Here is a 20,234-nt window from a genome sequence, read left to right on the forward strand (position 1 = left end):
AATAGAAGTGCTTTGTTTTCGCGGCTAATTCATATTGCCACGTAAGTTCTAGCGAATGAATAAATCACGAGAATTTATTGTGCATGCCTCCTTCAACATACGTACGGTACGTTTGGACAGAAGCAGCCGCCATCAGAATATTTTGTTTTATATCTTCGAAACGGTTCTTTACTATAGCGCTGGGTTGGGCTGGCCATGTAACGGCGTAGGACAGATAACCGGTAGTCTATCAGAATTACAGAATGGGTGCCAACAGAACCGAGGCGGCATAGAATGAGGTGGTGTGATGAAATTAGTAAATGCGAAGGATTAACATAGGGGCAGCTGGCCCAAGAACGAGGTAATTGGAGTTCACTGGTAGAGGCCTTCGCCCTGCCGTGCACAAAAATTATGATGATGAAACTGCTGGATAGCAGATCACAATGCAAATTACGCTAACCACTGTCATAATACAAACGTTTGATGCAAAAGTTGCTTGAAGAAGGTTAATAGAGGAAGCCACAAGGGAGATAGGAACTAGAAGGACAAAATGTAGACGAATTTATTTGAACTGGTGCCATGTGAAGTCACTACATTGCCAGATTTCTCTGCAGTAATCACATTACGGAACTCTGTGTTAAAGGGCCCACCACAAGGCGCCGCTGGTACGTAGGTTACTGTCTCGCCTCGCTTCAATAAAAAAGAAAATTAAACTATGGGGTTTTACGTGCCAAACCACTTTCTGATTATGAGGCACGCCGTAGTGGGTGACTCCGGAAATTTCCACCACTTGGAGATCTTTAACGTGCAACTGAATATAAGTACACGGGTAAACGTTTTCGCACCCATCGAAGTGCGGTCGCCGGGATTCGATCCGGCGACCTCGTGCTTAGCAGCCCAACACCATAGCCACTAAGTAACCACGGCGCGTTTGACTAAAAAAGAGAATAATGTGTGACCGACGGTTGAATCAAAGCTCTGCCGTCGAGGATATCAGCCCGGTGCTCTAACCACTCGGCCCTGATTCCTTTCTTCTTTTATTGCCTGCGCATTAAGCCGATCGCATGCATACCTCTCTCGTTCCAAAGCCAGCCAGCTCTTCGAGACGCTCGGCGCGTGCGCCCACATTCTCGTCTTCCTTGCGACAGATCGCGCTCTGAGGCGCCATGTTGATTAGACGGCGCTATCACCGGTCCACTTTCCTCAGTACTTTCCTCGTAGCACGCTACGCACAAACTGTGTACTGTTGTACTGACTTTATGATCGCCCAAGTTAGTCACGCTTTAACATTTCTTCGCTGGAGTACACGTGTCATCGTCGTTTTACATACGCCACGTGACATTGCCATAGATATGTGCGACTGCAAAACACGTAGCCGCTGATGACGTCCCAATCTGTGTTTTTCTAGTTTGCACTCGTCCACTTACATACTTAAAAACCAACAGTTTCCATATAAGCTTGCCTGGAATGGTTGGCGTAGAAATCATGTCGTTGCCGCCATACGCTCGTCGTGCTGCCGTCGTCACAGGCACGTACGCTCACGACCCACCACACTACTCAATTTATGCAAGCCCGTTGGTACGCCTTGTATCACTTTGTATCGCTTGTATCGGGATTTGCACGATTTTTTTGTTATACACCATAGGGTTACAACGCGCCATATGCAAGTAGCTATCGCCAAGTGCTGGGTAGCTGCTTCGCGTGCCACGCATGCAAGGTGAAGGAGCCCCCGCAACGGCATCAATTCTGCTGATAGGGAGAAAGAAAGGTGACGATTTGTATCGTGCGCTTGTTCATACAACCTGATTGATGAACAAGTCGTGCGGAAGTTGGTCGATTCTGTTCATCGCGCTCGAACCTCTTCATAGTTGTCAGCTTATATGAAAACATGCCACGCTGTGCTGTTCACTCTATCGTTCATTTCTATGGCACTGAGACGTAAGTGATCAACTCAGGCCTCAAGATGCAGCCGTGGAAAATTGAGTGCATGACCGTTTCATCTGTCTCTATTATCCTTGTTCTTTGCGCAAAAAAAAGGATAAAAAAAGGAAATAAAGGAAGGCCTGAACCACGCCGGCGTTTCTTCGTCAGCATAATCCATGCATTTCTATCCCCAGTGTCAGTTCACGTTGTAGATCAACACGCAAAACCGACCATCTATTAGTAATATATTCGCCGTCTCTTGCACGGCCGCACACGGATCCTTTGTTTTCGCACCATCGCGCGCCACTGAGCAAATGTTTAGCCGCTGGAAAGGAAGCGCGGAGGCGCCCGGAGAGGCGCTTGCCAAGGCAAACAGGCGGGTTCGCGGCGCAGCCGCTCTCTCTTTCTATATGCGATTAAGAGGGAAACGAAACTACCGTTAAAGCAGAACAAGAAGAAGGAGCAGTGATCGCCATGGAAGGGTCGTGATGAGGCGGGATTATGCATGCAGATTCGAACGGCACCGTCTCGATTACCCGGCAACGCCATTGCTAAAATTTATGCCGCACGCCCTTGCATATTTTGTGGAAGGGTCCTCGGCCGGCTTGTTGTATACGCGTGCGCATCATGAGGAGCCCAAGGTCAGTTCGGCGCAGGGCCGGGGGGGGGACCGTGGTCTCGAGATGCGCGCAGGCCGGAGCGAGCAGAGGCGAGAACCAAGACACCCCGCGGGTGTGGGAGCCCACCTTTTGAATGTCAGGCGTGAAGATCTCCTTGGGCCCCTTTTCGATCCTGTCCAGTGTCTCGAAGTTGCTGCGAGGAAAGAAAAAAGGAAGAAACAGAGATAGAGAAAGAAATAAAGTAAGAAAGAATAAAACGGAGCAAGTGCGTGTCAGACAACTGCTTTATACTTCCGAGGGTTCGGCGCCAACACAGCGAGCGGGGTAATCGGTTGAAGGCTAACGCGTGAATCTTCTTTCTCTGCAATCAGGAAACTGCTAAAGACATTAAGAAGAGCTATTACAGTTAAGACGATTATTAGAGTTAAGAAACACTAAAGAGAATCATTATAGTCGAATAAATGAGGTGGCTGTGCGTCTTGGGATAATTAGAATTTTCTGAATAGCAGTGCTGATATAGTGGTAGATCGGCACGGTACTTGGCGAATGACCTGGGGAAAGAGATTTTCCGCAGAAGGCGGTCCTTTCATTCACGAGGCTTTCGCGTAGTGCGTACGCATAGTATGCGCGGACTGCGCTTTCACGTCTGGTACAAGACACGTTAATGCAGTGCGTACGCATTCATGCATTTGAACAGGTACAATTGCAACGCGGACTACTAGGCCTTAAGGCAGTCAATCTGTAATTAAAAAAAAAAGAAAATAGCAGCGCAGCAAGCAGCTTGTCACTCGGCCTCCTTGATAATGAGAATAAAGCAATATTCTCTTCGGCCTTGAGAATAAGGCTCAAGAGAAAGTATTTCGATTTTCGAAGTATGAGCTCTATTCGACATCTCCTGTCTTGCTTTCTTTGTCTAAAGTTCAATTTAAAAAAGGAAGGTTGGAACAATTTAACACGTATCTCGCGCGGGCTGCCCGCTGCTCCACCAGCCGTTCATTGTGAACTTGTTCCACGCTCAAGAGGACAACGACAAAAAAACGAATGGATGCACGAAGGGTTCACAATGCAGGCTTCCAACGCGTAATGTTCTCAAACGTTGAAAGACGGGTTATCGGTAGTGCATCTGACAGCGGCCCTCCCCATAACGCGGCAAGTCATAAACCGAAGGCCATCGATAGCCTGTACGACGGTCGGCGCTGTTTAGCAGGGCGGGGCTGCAGGGTGGGGCGAAGCACTCTGCTCGACGTTGAAGTAATTAAGACGGGCTCGGCCGAAAACGCGAGGTAGGCATGCAACTGCAGCGGGGTCGAGAAATATTTTGAAAAAATGGGATCGTATGGGCATGCATAAAATTTCTGCATAAGTACACATTCGATCCGCAGCCCATTTGTCAGGTCAGAATAGCTTCCTTCCCCTTTCCGCGCACCAAAGATATATCCAGAGGAGCAAGTTTACCTCAGTATTGACTTGACTGTAAGTGGCTTGTTCGGTGTGTGGGATAGGCATATTCTTTGGGCTCCCTGTAAGTAGAGGTGAACAAAATTAGATGAGACAGGCAAGACGTTGCTATAACATGTTTATTTCTGAACCTGCTCTCACAGTGACGCTATAATAGGTCCGAAAAACTGTACGTCACATTTGCTTGACTTTAGAGCTCGAAAGTAAAAATACGGTTCGACGTTTAATTTCTGGTTGGCGATATGAGAAAAGATGCGGCACATGTGCCCATTAAGATATTTGCGTTACTTCGAAACAACTTTGTGCGAGTCGCACTGAAACTGTGTGGCACAAAGCTAGCTGGGGTGATTAAAAATGTCAGGATAGTGTTCATAATACACTACCAAAGTTTACACACTTTGGAGCTTATCTTGTCCCCAAACAATAATCGTCATCTGCTTTAATTGCGTTTCCCTTCTTGAAAACTCGGCGCTCTCTACTTTCCTGTCAAGAGTGCTGTGTCATGCTGGTAACGCGCGAGCCGTTCGTGACTAGGAAGCACCGGGCTCGCAGCGTTAAAGAAAGGAAATGAAGGAATGACAGATGACGATTATTGTTCGAGGACAAAATACAACCCAAAGGGTCTAAACTTTTTTCATAGTGTAACCTCACGTGCACATTGTGATGCATGTGCGACTGTAGTACAACAATGTGATTAACGTTTAAATAGCAAACGGACTGGAGCCTTAAGATCAGACTTCGACGACCGACGATTATGCACGCCGCTATCGTTGTGCATTCTGTTCTACTTGTTTTTCTGGGAATAAGTTCGCCCAATAAATATTTAGATTCGTGACTCACAGTTCCGGCACTGCCTGGTTCTTCACTGTCACTATACAACGCGACAGTATCTATGCAGAACTTATAGGAAATAGGGTGCAAATGAATAATGGCGCATGGGCTTTACATCTGCATTACTGCATCGATGCTTTTGTCTGTTTTCCTTTCAATATTATTTTACCTCCTTCGTTGCTCTACGTTCCTGTCTTCTTAGCTCGTTAGCTAAACGAAATAGCATTTTTCTCTAGAAAACTTTCAAGGCTCTCCATCTAGAAATATGTTTGAAAATAAGCACGGAAAGATTCGATATTTGTACACACAGCGTTCTCCAAGAACTCCGGAGTTTCGAGAACGCAGTGTGTGCCGCTTGCTACTCAAGCACTTCGTGCAGGTATGCAGACATGACGTCATTGCTGGACAAGTTTTTGAACGCAGTGGAGATACAACAAAAACTTTATCGCAGCCAGTCACGCCATGAAGATGCTAATGAAGAAAGATTCATTTGGGCCATCCTTCACTCTGGCAGGTGGTAGTTTAGAATCATGCCCGCAAGTGAGAAAAAGAACGCGCACAAATCCAAACAAAACAGAGGCTCACAGGAAGGTGGAGACAAATTGAGCAACAGTGGTAGACCGATCGAAAAATGTCTTTACCCGAAAAGGAGTCTTGGCTTTTTCAAGGCAGTCCTGACGAAGAGAACTTCGATTGTACAGACCTTGGATTCAACCTGAGGCGTCTTTTGTTTGCCCGCTGTTAACCGCAACGGATTAAAGCTTCTAAAGCTTCCAGCACTGCCAGCTTTTCGTTTGTACTATATCCACGGAATTAAACGTGTCAATTTAGAGTTAGCTCATGCGCATGCTTTCCACAGTCTTCTTAAAACAGCGCTGTGGACGAGGACGAGAAGTACACAAACGACAGGACGGGATCTATAGACGAGGACCTTTCCACAGCGATATTTTAAAAAGTTTGTCAAGATTAACGAACTCGCCCAAATCAAGGTATTGTTGCATACTTTCGCTTTCACCGGCTCCAGCTCATGTGACGTCGGAATAATTTTGGCTCATACTCTTTGATAAGCTCCCATATGAGGCTTAGCAACAAGATTTGTATATGACGTGTCACTCTTGAGTGCCGGGCACATACAGAGTGTTCTAATTTCAAGTTTCACTGTCGCGTTTCATTCCGTGAGTATAGTACATGTGAGCCGACATTAAGGAGACAAGTTTGTTCCTTGATGGTGGTGAAAAGCAACATCAGTTTATGAAGCAAAAAGAAATGGGGGGGGGGGGCAGAGATTCGCGAAATACTATATAGGAAACCTGACGCATCTGTTTCCACAGAAGTATAACACCCGAGCATTCCAAGCACTCAGTTTCAGTGTCAACAACTCCGCAGTTTCAACTGCGGAAGCAAAAGCGTCCCCTTCTCATTCGACGTTCATTGACAAAGCGTCTTTATGAAAAACTAAATTAAAAAAAAAGGCGCGGGTGCACAGCTGTCACATCACACGGTGGGTCGCGACGTGGCGAGTACTAACCGTTTTCCTCCAGAGGATGGCACGGTACTGCTGCAGGCCTTGCGTGTTGGAGTCGCACAACACGACGGACAGAAAGAAGCACGTCTTCTCGGAGTCGCAACCCACGTAATTTTGGTGCACTGCGAGATGATGAAAATGAATTAGAGAAAGAGCGCAACATGAAAAGTAGCAGCGTTTACTGGTGGCACTACACAATTAACCTGGTAGTCCATGCACACAAATTGCGTGCAAATGGAATACAACTAGGACATTACGAACGCGAGCAAAGAAATGCGGGGTTTTATTTTAGTCGTGTTGATAAATAAGTGCTTGCCCTGCTTGCTTTCAACACTGTTTTCATAATAAACGAAGTGGCTCAACAACATCAACAACAAATACAACAATTTCTCTCATTTTTACAAGTACTTTTCGTGACCTTCGGTGATGGAAGTGCGGTCAGTTAGGCATCCGCACGAGACAGATGTCACAGTATCAAGCGCTCCGAGGAAGCGCAACCGCATCATGAGCGACACAGGCAACGACTGAGTTGTCACTGCTTCCTCGTCTTCAAGAAGGACGACGGCGACGGCAAAGAACACTGACAAGGCCCATATCATCCTCTTCTTGCCCGAGACGCCAACCGACGACCTGAATCGGCTAAACAGGCAAGCCATATCTGTCTCACTAGAGGCTCTTGCTCCTGGTCAGATTACGGATTTTATAATACCCCTAAGAATATTCTCGCAGTCGATGTCAAGAACAGAGCAGCGCTGGATATCTTGAGCAGAGTCAAAGTACTGGACACGATAAATGTTCGCAACATAATACCACAGGACAGAGACACTTCATCAGGTGCGATTTATGATGTCGTCCACGTCAAAGTTATTTATGTTATCCACGTCAGCGACCTGTGGCCCTATAAGGTAAAACTATTCCAATATGTTTTTATTCCAATTTCCTGACGTCAAATTTGCGTAACCGCCGATGCAAGTATCGGGCGGTCACCAGCTGGGTTGTCTGAACAGACCAATCAAACGCTCTCCTCGTTCATAGGAGGTCACTTTTGTTTGCTTGACAAACGAATAACATTGCCTACACTGAGCGGCTTGTCTTCTCTGATTGGCTCACAAGAGGAGAGCAGCACGCTCAAGAGGAGAGGGATTCGACGGGGCCGAGCCACTGCACTGAAAATCGATCACTGGATGAAAAGGGTGGTGCCGGCGTCTGCGATTGGTCTGCTTTCCCTTACTTAGCTTGCGCTCGCTGGTCGAAAATCGCGGTGGCATGCAATGGAAGCTTGTGGATGACGCTAAAACGCATTCTCAGCAAAGAATAGTTAGCAGAACGGGGTCGTAAACACGCCGAAAGTGCTCGAAAACGTTACACGACCACGCAAAAGGTTTATTACACGTAAATTATTATTATTATTATTTATTGATACTGTTGACCCTCGCTTGAGGGTCGTTACAGGGAGGGAATACAATGTACAACAATGTACAATTTTGTACAACATACAAAATTCATATATCATAATCATCAAGTTGGGTGCTCCTGACAAAAGATGTCGATAGAACGTTCGAACTTGTGCACGTCCGATTGCTCGACAACTTCAGCAGGCAAACTATTCCAAATTTCGATCACCTCAGGAAAAAAAGAAAAACGAAAAGCATCAACACGTGACTCGTAAGGCTTGATGGATCGTGTGTGGTTTGTTCTCGCGCTCCGTTTTCCCGGAGGCTGAATATATCTATTTGATTTAATCTTAAAGTGCCCTTGAATTATTTGAAATAAAAGCTTTAGTCTTGATTTTTTCCTTCGATTTTCAAGTGACTCGAGCCCACATGAGTTCAGCATTTCCGTCACTGAATCCCTTCTTCTGTATCTTGACGAAATAAAACGAGCGGCCATTCTTTGAATTCGTTCCAGTTTATCTTTTAAGACTTTTTGGTGCGGGCTCCAGACAACACAAGCGTACTCCAAGGATGGGCGGATGAATGTTCTTGCTCCCATGCCATGCTCTCCGGCAGGTGCGAGTCGCCAGTGCCTGAGCGATCGGCGGCAGCCATCTCTTATTCCTTTCGGAACGGGGCAGCCTGCGGCTATTGAGAAGAAAATTCAGTTTTGTTCAGCATATTAATGCATCTTTAACGCGTACACGTTACTTTGACGCGGTGAGTTCTTGCGGGCAGACTACCTTTGCATATGGGCTTCAGGAGTGACACGTGTACAAGTCCGCGCACGACTTCAGAAGACTTGAACGGCAGTGTCAACTTATCTAAGAAGGCAAGACCTGGAGCTTACACCTGAGAAGTGTCCACTCACTGCTTGTACTCGCAAAGCGATGGTTCCGTATGCGTTATGGACTTATGACCAAAATGCACCATATAGACAAACGCACCAATTTCTTAGCATCATCACTGATAGAGACTTGTCTTGTAGCCCTCTCGTCTTGCACATGACAAAGTGTTTGCCCATCATTGTGAACCTCCGCGCGTTTCTAGGCAGGAAGCTCTGGGGCGCTACAGTGCCATCAATGTTGCAACAAACATCAAGCACTCTTCTTGGGCTTCCTACGGTACAGATGACCTGTACTAGGAAATACTTGCACTAGAAATAATTCGCACACTTGAGAGTGTGGAAGCCCAAGCACTCAGAAGTAATCTTGGTCTCCCAAAAGTACATCGTCGACAGCGACAGTACTCATCGCCGGAGATTTTCCTATGACAGTCTACAATGCTACAGATGTAGCAATGTTTTATGGAAGGAGCGTTAATTATGATAGCTACGAGCGCAATTAGAAGTAACATTTTTGTACTAGTACTAAAACCAAACGCGCCTCTGGAGGCTTCTTTTGATAAGTTGTTGGCCGTGTCACATGACCGCTACTTCCTTGAAGTTGAACTACCTCAGAAAGTATCGCGCACCCTTACTCTAAAGGCGTTCATTCGTGCCCGTGTGACACGGGTATGGTTCCTGCGGTCTACGGGGCTTCCGGATAGACATCAAAAAGGCCGCCCTCTACCGCTCTATAGTGTACGCGGCTTGTTTGTGATCGCCTCTCTCTCTCGCTCTCTCTCTCTCTCTCTCTCGTTTTATCCCCCTACTCCTTCCCATGCAGGGTAGCCAAACGGAACTACCTCTGGTTAACCTCCCTGCCTTTCGTTGAATGTCTTCTCTCTCTCTTCACAGGAACTTGCACGTTAACTTGCAAGAGTGATTTCACAGTAACTCAGATGAATTGTCAGAGCGAATTTTATGACTTTAAGAGAAAGTGTTTTCATGAGACAACTGCGTTGTGCAATAGCCGCTACATGCTGTTAAACTTACCAAATGCATTTGTTCGACCTATATTAGCCGAATTGCAGGATAAAATTTACACGCAACCGATCAGATTTTTTTTTTTTGCTTTTGCATTCTGTTCGCCTGCAGTAATGTCTATGCGCGGAACGCCGGCTCTTTTTTAAAGCACGAACGCTTGTATATTGTACTATTATTGTTACATATATGCGTAACAGTGAGTAAGGAACAGGCTTCCAAATTTCATCTCAAAAAGAGCAAGAGTTCTGCAGTCGAGGCTGAACATCACGCACGATATGCAAACAAGCGTGTTACTGCTCGCTTTTCCTCGCGCCTCTTCGTCAGCAGTCCCACTGCGCAAAATTATGTGGACGACGTCGAGGAGGGAGAGACGCCAGTCTGCACATTTGTGACACCGCACGATTCAAAAATAAGGAACGTGAAGTGGAATATTGGTGCTTCGCGCGGTCTAGATCACCTGATTGGTTCTCTAACCAGCCCTCGTCATCCTGCGTCTGTCAGTAAAGACTGATTACTGGAAAGCCACCGTATGCTTAAGAATGCACCATGTTAAAGAAGCAAAGGCAAAAGGCTCAAAGGGTCAGCGAGGTGCACCAACTCTGTCCCTTGTGCCTTTGTGCTCTAAATATTGTGCATTCTCAATCAACTCAATAGCTAGCTCTCTTGTCTACGACAACTTCGACCATAGAGAGTGCGGCACAACGTTATTTACTGCAAATTTATTATGTTGCCAGCCCTTATTTCTATAAACTTAATAAATGCGCAATACCACCACAAATGCATTTTGTTAAGCTTCGATGAAATTAATTTGTAGCAACCTACCAGAAAGATTTGCAAAGACTGTACAACTCTGACATGAAAAGGTGTTTGTACAGTCTGATATTTTCATATTATTAGCAGTGACGGCTCACAAGTATTTAATTAATTAATTAATTAATTATTCTTTTATTTTGGCGTGCCGAGGAATAATCATAAGGTATGAGTGCTGACGCACGCATACAGTAAAAACAAAACGAAACAAAGACTGCAGGAGTAAATGAGTAAAAAAAGCAATAAATAAAAAAACAATTTTTATAAGCAGACTGTACATACAACAAGGCGCAAGGTGAGTAGAAAAAAAAACAAGGAGACGGGCAGTTGAACTATGTGTTAAACTGTGGCACAACAACGCAAAGCTCTGAAAACAACAATGACAGTGAATTATGATAAATATCGGGATCATGGAAATAAGCGTTATAATGACACGGTATTCTGTGGACGGTTGAGTGTTGGTGATGACAGGCAGGAACATGGAAAGGTGTATGTTCTCCGGTGATCTTGCGCGGAACAGGAAACGTGATACAGCTGAGGACTTCGTGGCAGGTGAGGATACAGTGAAGGAGTTTGAAAGCAAACAGAACGCCAGTGCGATTACGTTGGCAGGGAAGCAAGGGCAATGACTCTAATCCAAGAGTGCTAGAAAAAGGTCCAGTATCTGTTTTAACAAAGCCGTGACGATAAATGCTTAGAAACTATTTTTGGACCCAATCTATAAGTCATTGTTGGATCTATAAATACTGTTCCAGAGGACCGACGCATATCCGAGTTGAGAAAGACAAATTATTGTGTACAACTTGTGCAATTGTGTAGGTAAATTGAATTGTCTCGATTGTCTGCAAACAGGGCCAAGACAGCCCAAACCCCGCATTGCAACGCCTTTAGTGTGCGCTGGAAAGTGTAAGGTTGTATCGATAGGTACACCGAGATCATTAACCTTGTACCATTGACACAATGGTACAGGAGCTACAGAATAAGAAAAAGAAATGCTTGCTGTTTTGCGTGTGAAGGTCGTGACTTTGGTCTTAGCAGCATGCAAGGTGAGGTTATTAGTTTTGCACTATTTAGAAAAAGAAAACAGGTCAGACTGCAGGATACGACAGTCCCCCATCACAAGTATAAATTTCCCTAAATATGTTGATGTCACCGGCATATAGAAGGCATGAAGAATTCCGAATAGCGGAAAGAATATCATTAATAAAAATCTTAAAAAGAAGTTGTCCTAATACTGATGTTTGAGGGACACCGATAGTTGCCATGTAAAAAGAAGACGTTTGGCCATTGAGGTTAACATAACATGATATATCAAGAAGATAACTGCGCATGAGATTGACAACTGACGAGTCAACACCAAAGTGCGTAAGCTTGATCAGAAGCAGTGACTGGCTGACTGCATCAAAAGCTTTGCTGAGCTCACAATAAATGGCGTCAACATGCCCCCTCAGAAGCACCGGCGCGGAGATCTGTGTCACGAAACTTGCGAGATTTGTGATAGTGGAGCGGCCAGTGAAAAATCCATTCTGATTCAGAATCAATGAGTTCATCACAGTAAAACGCAATACGTCGTGAAGAGCAAGCTCAAAAATCTTGGACGTGGCACAGAGAAGAGAAACCTGGCGATAATTCGAGACCTTGCTTTTGCAGCCAGACTTGAATACAGGAAAAACGGCCGTCTTCCACATGTGTGGGAAAGTGGAAGTATTCAGAGAGTTATTAAATATAGATGTCCATATTGGGACAAATATGCTGCCGTAAGCTTTTTTTTTAATAATTTTTTTTTTAATATTTGGGGTTTTACGTGCCAAAACCACTTTCTGATTATGAGGCACGCCGTAGTGGAGGACTCCGGAAATTTTGACCACCTGGGGTTCTTTAACGTGCACATGTAAGCTTTTAGAATCGCGGATGGGATGCCATTGGGGCCGCACGGTAGGGAAGGCTTCAAGCGCTTAAGGCATTCGCTGATGAGCTTTTCATCAAACAACACAGCACTAGATGTAGGAACCATCGTGTGCTGCTGACACCAGCGTTGAAATATGATGCTTTATATAAGGATGAGAAATAATAATAATAATAATAATAATAATAATAATAATAATAATAATAATAATAATAATAATAATAATAATAATAATAATAATAATAATAATAATAATACAAGAAAAAACTATCAGTTGTCTAACAAGATGTCATATACGAACAGTGGTAGCACTACTATGCAATCTTCAAAGTGTGAAATTTTTGTCGAATGCGCATGCCGCAGCAAATGGGTCATTTCCTCTGATTCTAAAGTAACCCAGGAGACACTAGGGCACTGTTATGCAAGCGAACAGCTTTTTTCCGATTCTTTCGTCCGCTTTCGTGGTCGGTGGCCGGAGCGATGGCGCCGATGCAAAGGGCGCGCGCCTTGCTAAGCGCCAACTATTATAGCTCGTTGAGGCACACGTGATGTCCACCTGTACTACCGCTAGAGATGCACAATTTTTCCAATCTGACGCTTCCTCAGTATCTTATGAAACTGCTAAAACTTATTACCTCTCGCGGCCTTTTCTGATTATCATATTTATGTTCGGTGCATTTCAAAGGCATATTGGTATAACAAAGTAGCAGATAAAGGGGTTGATACCGCACGTAGCTTAGACGTACCGACACGTGTTGCCATTTCGTCATCGCATGCTAAGTGACACGTTTGCGGTCTGCGATACAAGTTATGCCGGGAAAAGTGGTTCGATTAGCATTTAAAGTAGCTAGCCCCTGATGCATAGCATTGACCATCCGCTTCGCTTCTATGCAAACCTCAGAAAGGTCCCCACAGTATGACAAGCTCCTACGCCGCCTACGCCTGGAGGTATACCTTGGACGCCTGACTCCTTGCCTCACATCCCGTAAGGAAAAGGACGTCGTCTGAATTCACGCACTGCAGCACCGCGGAAGCTTCTGCCTCGTTGAGTGCCCACATGACCAGCGGCGAAAGTTTCTTCGCGGTCGTCTGAAAGTTTCAAATACGCACTCTTTCTCTGCGCAGAAAATGCTTATACTCTGGTGATGCCTCTGCAAAGAGAGGCTAGCTGGGTTGCAAGACGACTACACCTGAGCCGTGATGCGGGTGTCACAAGAGCACGGGCTGCGGACGCAGAAAAGAAGAACAGAGGAGAGGCACGAGAGAGACGAGCAGCTGCAGATGCCACCGAGGCCCGCAGAACGAGTTATCGTTCCAGGAGCGAGAGGTCGCGCTTTTGTATTCGGTCGGCCTTTACTCTAGCGCTCAGAGCTCTACGGGATTTACTCGTGGACAGTGATGGGATCAGTTTTTTTGTGTGTGAACTGCACTTCGTGCGCGTGTTTCTTCATTGTTGTATTCCTTTCCTGCCTATGACTCATTCATGCTTGTGTTGTTCTTGCAGTTTTTTAAACGTGATCTTTCTCATTGTTTTTATTCGTGATCCATGGACTTGTCTGGATACTGTTTTACTATTTTTGTTGACTCCTTTTTTTTTTCTCTTCATGCCGTTTTCTTTTTTTGGATGCGATTTTGGAATATTGGGCCCCTTCAGTAGGCAACCTTCCGTCTGTCGCAGTTAATAATGAAGAGGAAGAAGATGTTTTGCAACAGTCAAAAGAAACAAGGATCCTTAGGCTAACCAAAATGCCCCACTGACGGGACAAGAAAGCTGTAATAATAAGGAAACATGAAGAACAGACGAATCGATAGTTGACATGATTTGCATTTTAAGACATAGAAACCAATTTTCATCAAACAAGATTCCTGACAGTTCATGTTAAGTTGTTCACGAACTTTCTTGATGTGCGCAACAATTTGTGAAAGACAAGAAAAAACAACAGACGGACAGAGACTGGAGAGCACACTACTGTACTTTGAATCGACAAACGATGTTAGCAGCTTAGGAAACCGGCACCGACGATTGGACCTCTCGCTTTGTCCCTCCTTTGCCACTCTATAAAACTGCACAAGGAGAAGCCGAATGCGCAGGATGTTAGGTGTCGCGCATTCCTGATATGTGATTCCTGAGACAGCCACCTTATTAACTTGAAAAAAAAATAATAATAAAGAGGGTCGTTTATCCTGATACACCTATCACGCGATAAAACAGAAAGTTGCAACGAAAACTTTTGTCCGGACTCATGCACAGCTCTCACGGCTTCCTATTATTCTTGAGTGCACTTAAAGCGTGCTTTAAAAGATTCAGGGACAAAAAGATATATTGTTGGCATTCTTACAGAAAGTGATACTTCTATATTTACCGGTAACAAATAATTGAAGGGCTAACTATGAGTTTCAGAATTTGCGCGTTGAGGCGCCAAGTATACGCGCAAGCGACTACCGCTCTCCTTTGCAACCCTTGCATACTGGCCGCGCAATTTGTCAAACTCTCAGCTGACCTACTGTGGTGGCGTAGTGGCTGTGGCGCCGCGCGATTAAGCCCGAGGGAGCGGGATCAGACCCTGGCCGCGGCGGTCGCATCTCAACGGGGGCCGAAGTTAAGGAACCCCGGTGGTCAAAACTAATTCGGAGTCCCCCATTAAAGCGTTCCTGATAATCATATCGTAAATTTGGTACGCAAAACCCCAAAAAGTGCATTAAAAAAAAAGGAGAAGCTTTCACCTGAACCCAGCGTTAAAGTAGGAGCTTGTGAATATTCGAAATACTGAATACGAGTCGAATAGTCCTTGCTATTCGATTTGAGAATTCACTATTCGAAGTTGTTGAATATTCATTTCTTTCAAATATGTAAAGGATGGCAACAGTTATAAGAGTCTCGAGGGTAAGAGGACGATGCGTTTGAGGGATGTTCCGAATGACACTGCAGGAGGATATCTGCGATTGTTGCGCACGGACACCAGTTCCTGAGTGAACGCACGATGCCGATAACTTCTGCTCAATAATTTACAGACATAAATGAGAATGACTCGCTTTTAGAAAGCCTATATGCGAATTTGTCTCAATTCATTATTAAACCAGTCTCATCGTGTTTGCAACCCTTTAAAACAATGCGCTGTGCTATAGTATCACACTTCTTTCCTTCAACGAGAACAGAAATCCTGCACGTGCACTTGGTGTCGTGCCGTTCCATTGTTTGATTACTGTCATTATAATAGTTCCACACATAACTGAATAATTGAAAGGAGTAGTTTCTTATTTACAAGCTCCTAAGTTTGTCGGACTTCTAGTTGGTAACGATGTTCCATTTGAATGCATGTGTCAAATACTATACATATAAGGCTTTCTTCTTTCTTTTTTTTTTGAAATTCAGCGCACACTTCATATGCAAAAATGCTCGTGTACCGCGCATTTGGGCGAACGCTAAAGAACGCCAGGTGGTCAAAATTAATCAGGAGCTCTCCACTATATACCGCGTCCGTCATGGGCCACTGTGCACTTTCGGTACGTTCAATCCCGTGATTTAATTTTTATTGCTGGACGGAAAATTTAAGCAGACAGTAAGATTCCGCTTGCCTGCTTACTGTTGGTGGAGCAATATAGCTTTCATTTGTATTCATGCCAAAGGAAGGATATTCGCCTGTTAATTTGCAAAGTACGCACTTGGGCATTTGCATTTCGCGAAAGCGCTTTGACAGGTGCGCTGCTATCTACCGTCGTCCAGTGCATCGCGCGGCACGCGACCCTTGCTAGTGCGTCGCTGGCCCCTTGTTGAACGCCCGTGCACTATCAGCTAGCTGCAGCAGTCTGCATCCTCGCTCGGCTGGCTCGAAGTGCAGCGCGCGTGGGTGTGTTTCGTCCTGAGACACCGACAAGCGCCCTGGGAACACTGCAGCTCAATCTATCGTTCCGTTACATGCCATTGAGCAAGCGGTGTGGGGATCTCGGTGCTGGCGCTTGCCTAATGTTGCTCATGCGAGCTCAACCGATTAATCGCATTAAAAAAAAAAAAGTCGCAGTTTCGCCCGAAAGACGCAGCACTGATAGCGATAGCGAATTAGTAGATAGCTATACGAAGTAAGGATAATAGCTTTATCAGCTGTATAAACTTGTAGATAGTTTTATCGCACGTATAAACTTGTAAACATTCGCTTACTAACTAAATTAACAAGCATGCTGTCCCGCGCATAAGCAAACATGAACACATCTCGCTCGAAAACTGCGGAAACTCGCTGTATGTATTAAACTGGAAAGTTGGGAGAGTTGGTATGCATTCATAATGGTAACAGCGCGAACAAAACGACGACAGATTGGAAGGACGCAGGACGAGCGTTCGTCCTGCGTCCTTTCACTCCGCATTCGTTTTGTTCGCGCTGTTACCATTATGAATTGCTATAGTATGCCTTGAATTGCAAGGGAACTTCAGGCCTTTGCCTTCGGGCGGCGTGGGGGAAGCGAGGGCGAGCGCTCGGCTCGGCATCGCTCGGATCAACAGTCGCTGCACACCACAGCCGCAGTCACAGCTTGTGTGCCGCAATTCCAATACGATCTCAAAATTTTCTCTCCTGTCAAACTCTACAAAACGATTAATCGAACACGACTAATAGATTGAGTCGATTAAATTTAAAAAAAAATGATATCGATGAAGATTAATCGTTTCGCGGGACGCATTTAATCAATTAATCGATTAATCCTTCATCGATATTACCAACCCTACCTGGCATTAAGTGTAATGGTAGTGATCAGCTCTGGGCGGGAGGAATCACTGACGCACACATATTTCTTTCCCTTTATGCTTTGGACACTTGCTCAACGCCATGATTTGAGAGGTGCAAGAGGACATAGATTTATACGAAGGGGTCCGTAAGTAGCAGACTGAAAATGGCTTTTTTTTTTCTTGTCGTTCGAATGCAACGAACGATAAATGCAGACTGGTAGACATTAACTTACATTTATCTCCCTTTTCGCTCCGTATCGTGATGCCCCAACTTTTAGAGCTCATCACTCTTATGATAAATGACAAAGGGAATAAGCACCTGTCGTTAATCCAGGCGCGTCCTTGGATGAATCCGACAGGACGCGACAAGTCGGTAAGAGTCCACCGCTAAATAAGACAGCAGGCGCTCAGAAACTACAGAGGTTGCTTCAAGTGACCGTGCTCAATTTCTTCACGTTTCTACTGCCACTTTGACAAGGCCGATGTCTATAAAAATATGATTGCTTTGAAAGCAGGGTGACGGACGCACCCCGCTTTGCGAAACCACGATGAGGGGAGGATGAATTTTAACAATAGGTCGACCACGTTTTAACCTGTTCATAGCGTTCCCGCGCAGGTTTAAACAAAACAGACAGAGAGAAAAAGGAATTACATCCTCTTGGGTACACGAAGTACCGGCCGAAAAGAGAGAATGATCGATTTTACATTACTCAATAGCGGCACTTTCTGCTGAAGTTGCACTTTGTACATATTAGTTAACACGGGAAGTGAATTAAATACGCTCGCATGTGTGACCCACGTTGCTCCATCGCTTTGGTACTTCACAATTAACATAAGTTTATCTACCTTCGAGTGCGCCCGAGAATAGACAAACGCACGAGCATTGTGTGTGCATTCCCAATTCCACAAGTCAAATCAATCTACCTCAATAGCGACCTCGACAACAACACCGCATGCGTCGCATGTCACAAATGCAGGAACAGAAACGCGTGTCCGACCATGAAAGGCTGCGCATGCTCCATCTCCACTGCGAAGACGTGACGTCTCTGTGCAACGTGGACCGACGAGTGCGGAGCCCTGTCGGAGTGAGCAGTACGACGGCAACACTTTGACACGCCTGTCTCGTCCCGGTACGTGACCGGCTACGTCAACCGCCGGTCGACGTGCTCATCCCCGACGAGACAGCGGCCTAGGGGGCGGGAGCCGCCGCGCCTCGAGGGCTGTTTCCCCGACGAATGGAGCGTGCCTCCGGGCTCATTCAACGCGAAGCTCGTAGTCCCCCTCTTCTGTTTTTTTTTCCTTGTATCCTTTACGTTAGCAGCTTCCGGAATCGTTTCCGCTGCTCGGAAGTGCACGCTGCGAACGCCAGCGCGTGTCGATTTTGATCCAGCGCGGCTCCCACAGTCGCTTAAAGTGCCAGTACGCGTAGCAATAAAGTATATACCAGCCTGTCAAGGCGCCAAGAGACGAACTACGCAGAAGTTTCAGGAACATGACGCGAAATGAGTGGTATTTTGCCGTAGCAACTGCAATGACGTTGATAGGCACGTGCAGGCCAGGCATGGTAGGACGAACTTGGGCGTGCGTGTATGCGTCTGTGCTTGTGTTGCGTGGTCGTGCGTATGCGTTGCGTGGGCTTGACTGTACGTTTTTTTTTTTGCCTTTTTCGCCTCTTATTATTATTAGATCTTTCTTCATGCACATTGGTACCGTGCCACGGAGCTACCACTTGCCGTGGTAGCTCAGTGGCTATGTTATTGCGCTGCATGGTGAGCACGAGGTCGCGGGTTTGATCACGGAATGCGAAAACGCCCACGTGTACGGTACTTTAGGTGCAAGTTAAAGAACCCCATGTGGTCGGAATTGTTTCAGCTAGAGCCCCCTTGTACGGTGCGCCTCATAATCAGATCGTGGCTTTAACACGCAAAACCCTAAAGTTTAATTTTAATAACCCACTGCGCCAGTTTCGGAGCGTTCAACCCCACAGCTCTCGAGCGCAGCTCTTAGGCGCCCGTTCCTGCGGTGAGCGTCGGCGTCCTACCTCGTAACCGAGCGAACGAGCACACAGAAAGATAAGTGCGAACGCTGAGCGCAGACCGGCATGAAAAAAGTGGCGGCAGCGAAGAAAGCGCGGGAAGGGAATCGGATAAAGAGGGCACGGCGAAAGCGTGAGAAAAAAAGCGTACTGCCTCGGACGAGGGGCTCTGCGGCGACGATGGCTACGAGATGGCGCCAGACTAGTGCGCGTCGTCTGTATGGAAACAAAGCGCTGCATGAACGGAAATTCTCTGCGGCGCCTGCTGTGAATCGTGCCCACGCGTCACCTACGCACTTCCTCTCGCGATCTCCCGATCAGCGAGGCATCGCCCCACACTTCGCTCCGTTTGCAACGTGCCGCACGAGACAGATTGTCCGCGCCAGCCAATATATCGCGAAATGAAAACACGTATAGAGCTGCGCTCAAATTTCGCATTAGGGAGCATCGTAATGTTCGGTGGTTTATTCAAACCATGTTAAAACATATTTGGAATTCAATTTCACGACTGCCTATGACGTTAATTTCTTTATATCTGGATTGATATACTAGGTATACCTGACGTGATAATATATTAGCACGCGTTCGAGCACGCATTGTTATGTCTGTATTTAAGAAGCGCGTAGGTATTTTCTTATGCACTGTGCTCTCTGACGAAGGTTGAACCCCGCTCATAATGGTCGGAAGAAAAAGATTTTCGCGTGTTCGTTCCTTTTGTATGGATATACCGTATGTTTCACGTAACTAGAATGTAACTTTAAAAGTAGAGTGGCACACATTAGATGAATGGGACCAATATTGTGTTGTTATAGTAGTCCTCTCGAATTAAATACTTATTGAAGAGCAATTAGTTACCTAAGCAGTCACGTTTAATTATGCAAAAAATATTAACTTTTGTTTTAGGGCACAAGTCGTACTTGAAATATAGTAGAGGGTGGTGAGAAACACTTAATAAATTTGTTTTCATGAGGTTATCGTTTAGATGCTTTTCGGGGCTTGCAAACAAGTCCGCGAAATATGAAAAAAAAAGTCGGTTTCTCCCGAAAGGCCAAGCATCGGTTGCTATAGCAAGTTAGTGGACAGCTAGCTATACTAAGTAAGGATAGTGGTTTTATCAGCCGTATAGACTT

At 45.6% G+C, this 20,234-nt stretch overlaps 1 protein-coding gene across 4 annotated transcripts in view; it reads right to left on the reverse strand.

Annotated features, from left to right (window-relative positions):
- The window catches only part of LOC142586075 (GTPase-activating Rap/Ran-GAP domain-like protein 3), a 567,772-nt gene that overhangs the window by 77,556 nt on the left and 469,982 nt on the right, over positions 1–20,234 (reverse strand). For all 4 annotated transcript variants that reach the window (XM_075697347.1, XM_075697339.1, XM_075697344.1 and 1 more), the window contains 3 exons: positions 6,340–6,458; positions 3,978–4,042; positions 2,649–2,715 (listed from right to left, as the gene is read on the reverse strand). In XM_075697347.1, coding sequence (XP_075553462.1) covers positions 2,649–2,715; positions 3,978–4,042; positions 6,340–6,458 — 251 coding nt within the window. The remainder of the gene's footprint in view (positions 1–2,648; positions 2,716–3,977; positions 4,043–6,339; positions 6,459–20,234) is intronic.

This window comes from Dermacentor variabilis, chromosome 1, assembly GCF_050947875.1.
Source record: "Dermacentor variabilis isolate Ectoservices chromosome 1, ASM5094787v1, whole genome shotgun sequence".
Lineage (NCBI taxonomy): Eukaryota > Metazoa > Arthropoda > Arachnida > Ixodida > Ixodidae > Dermacentor > Dermacentor variabilis.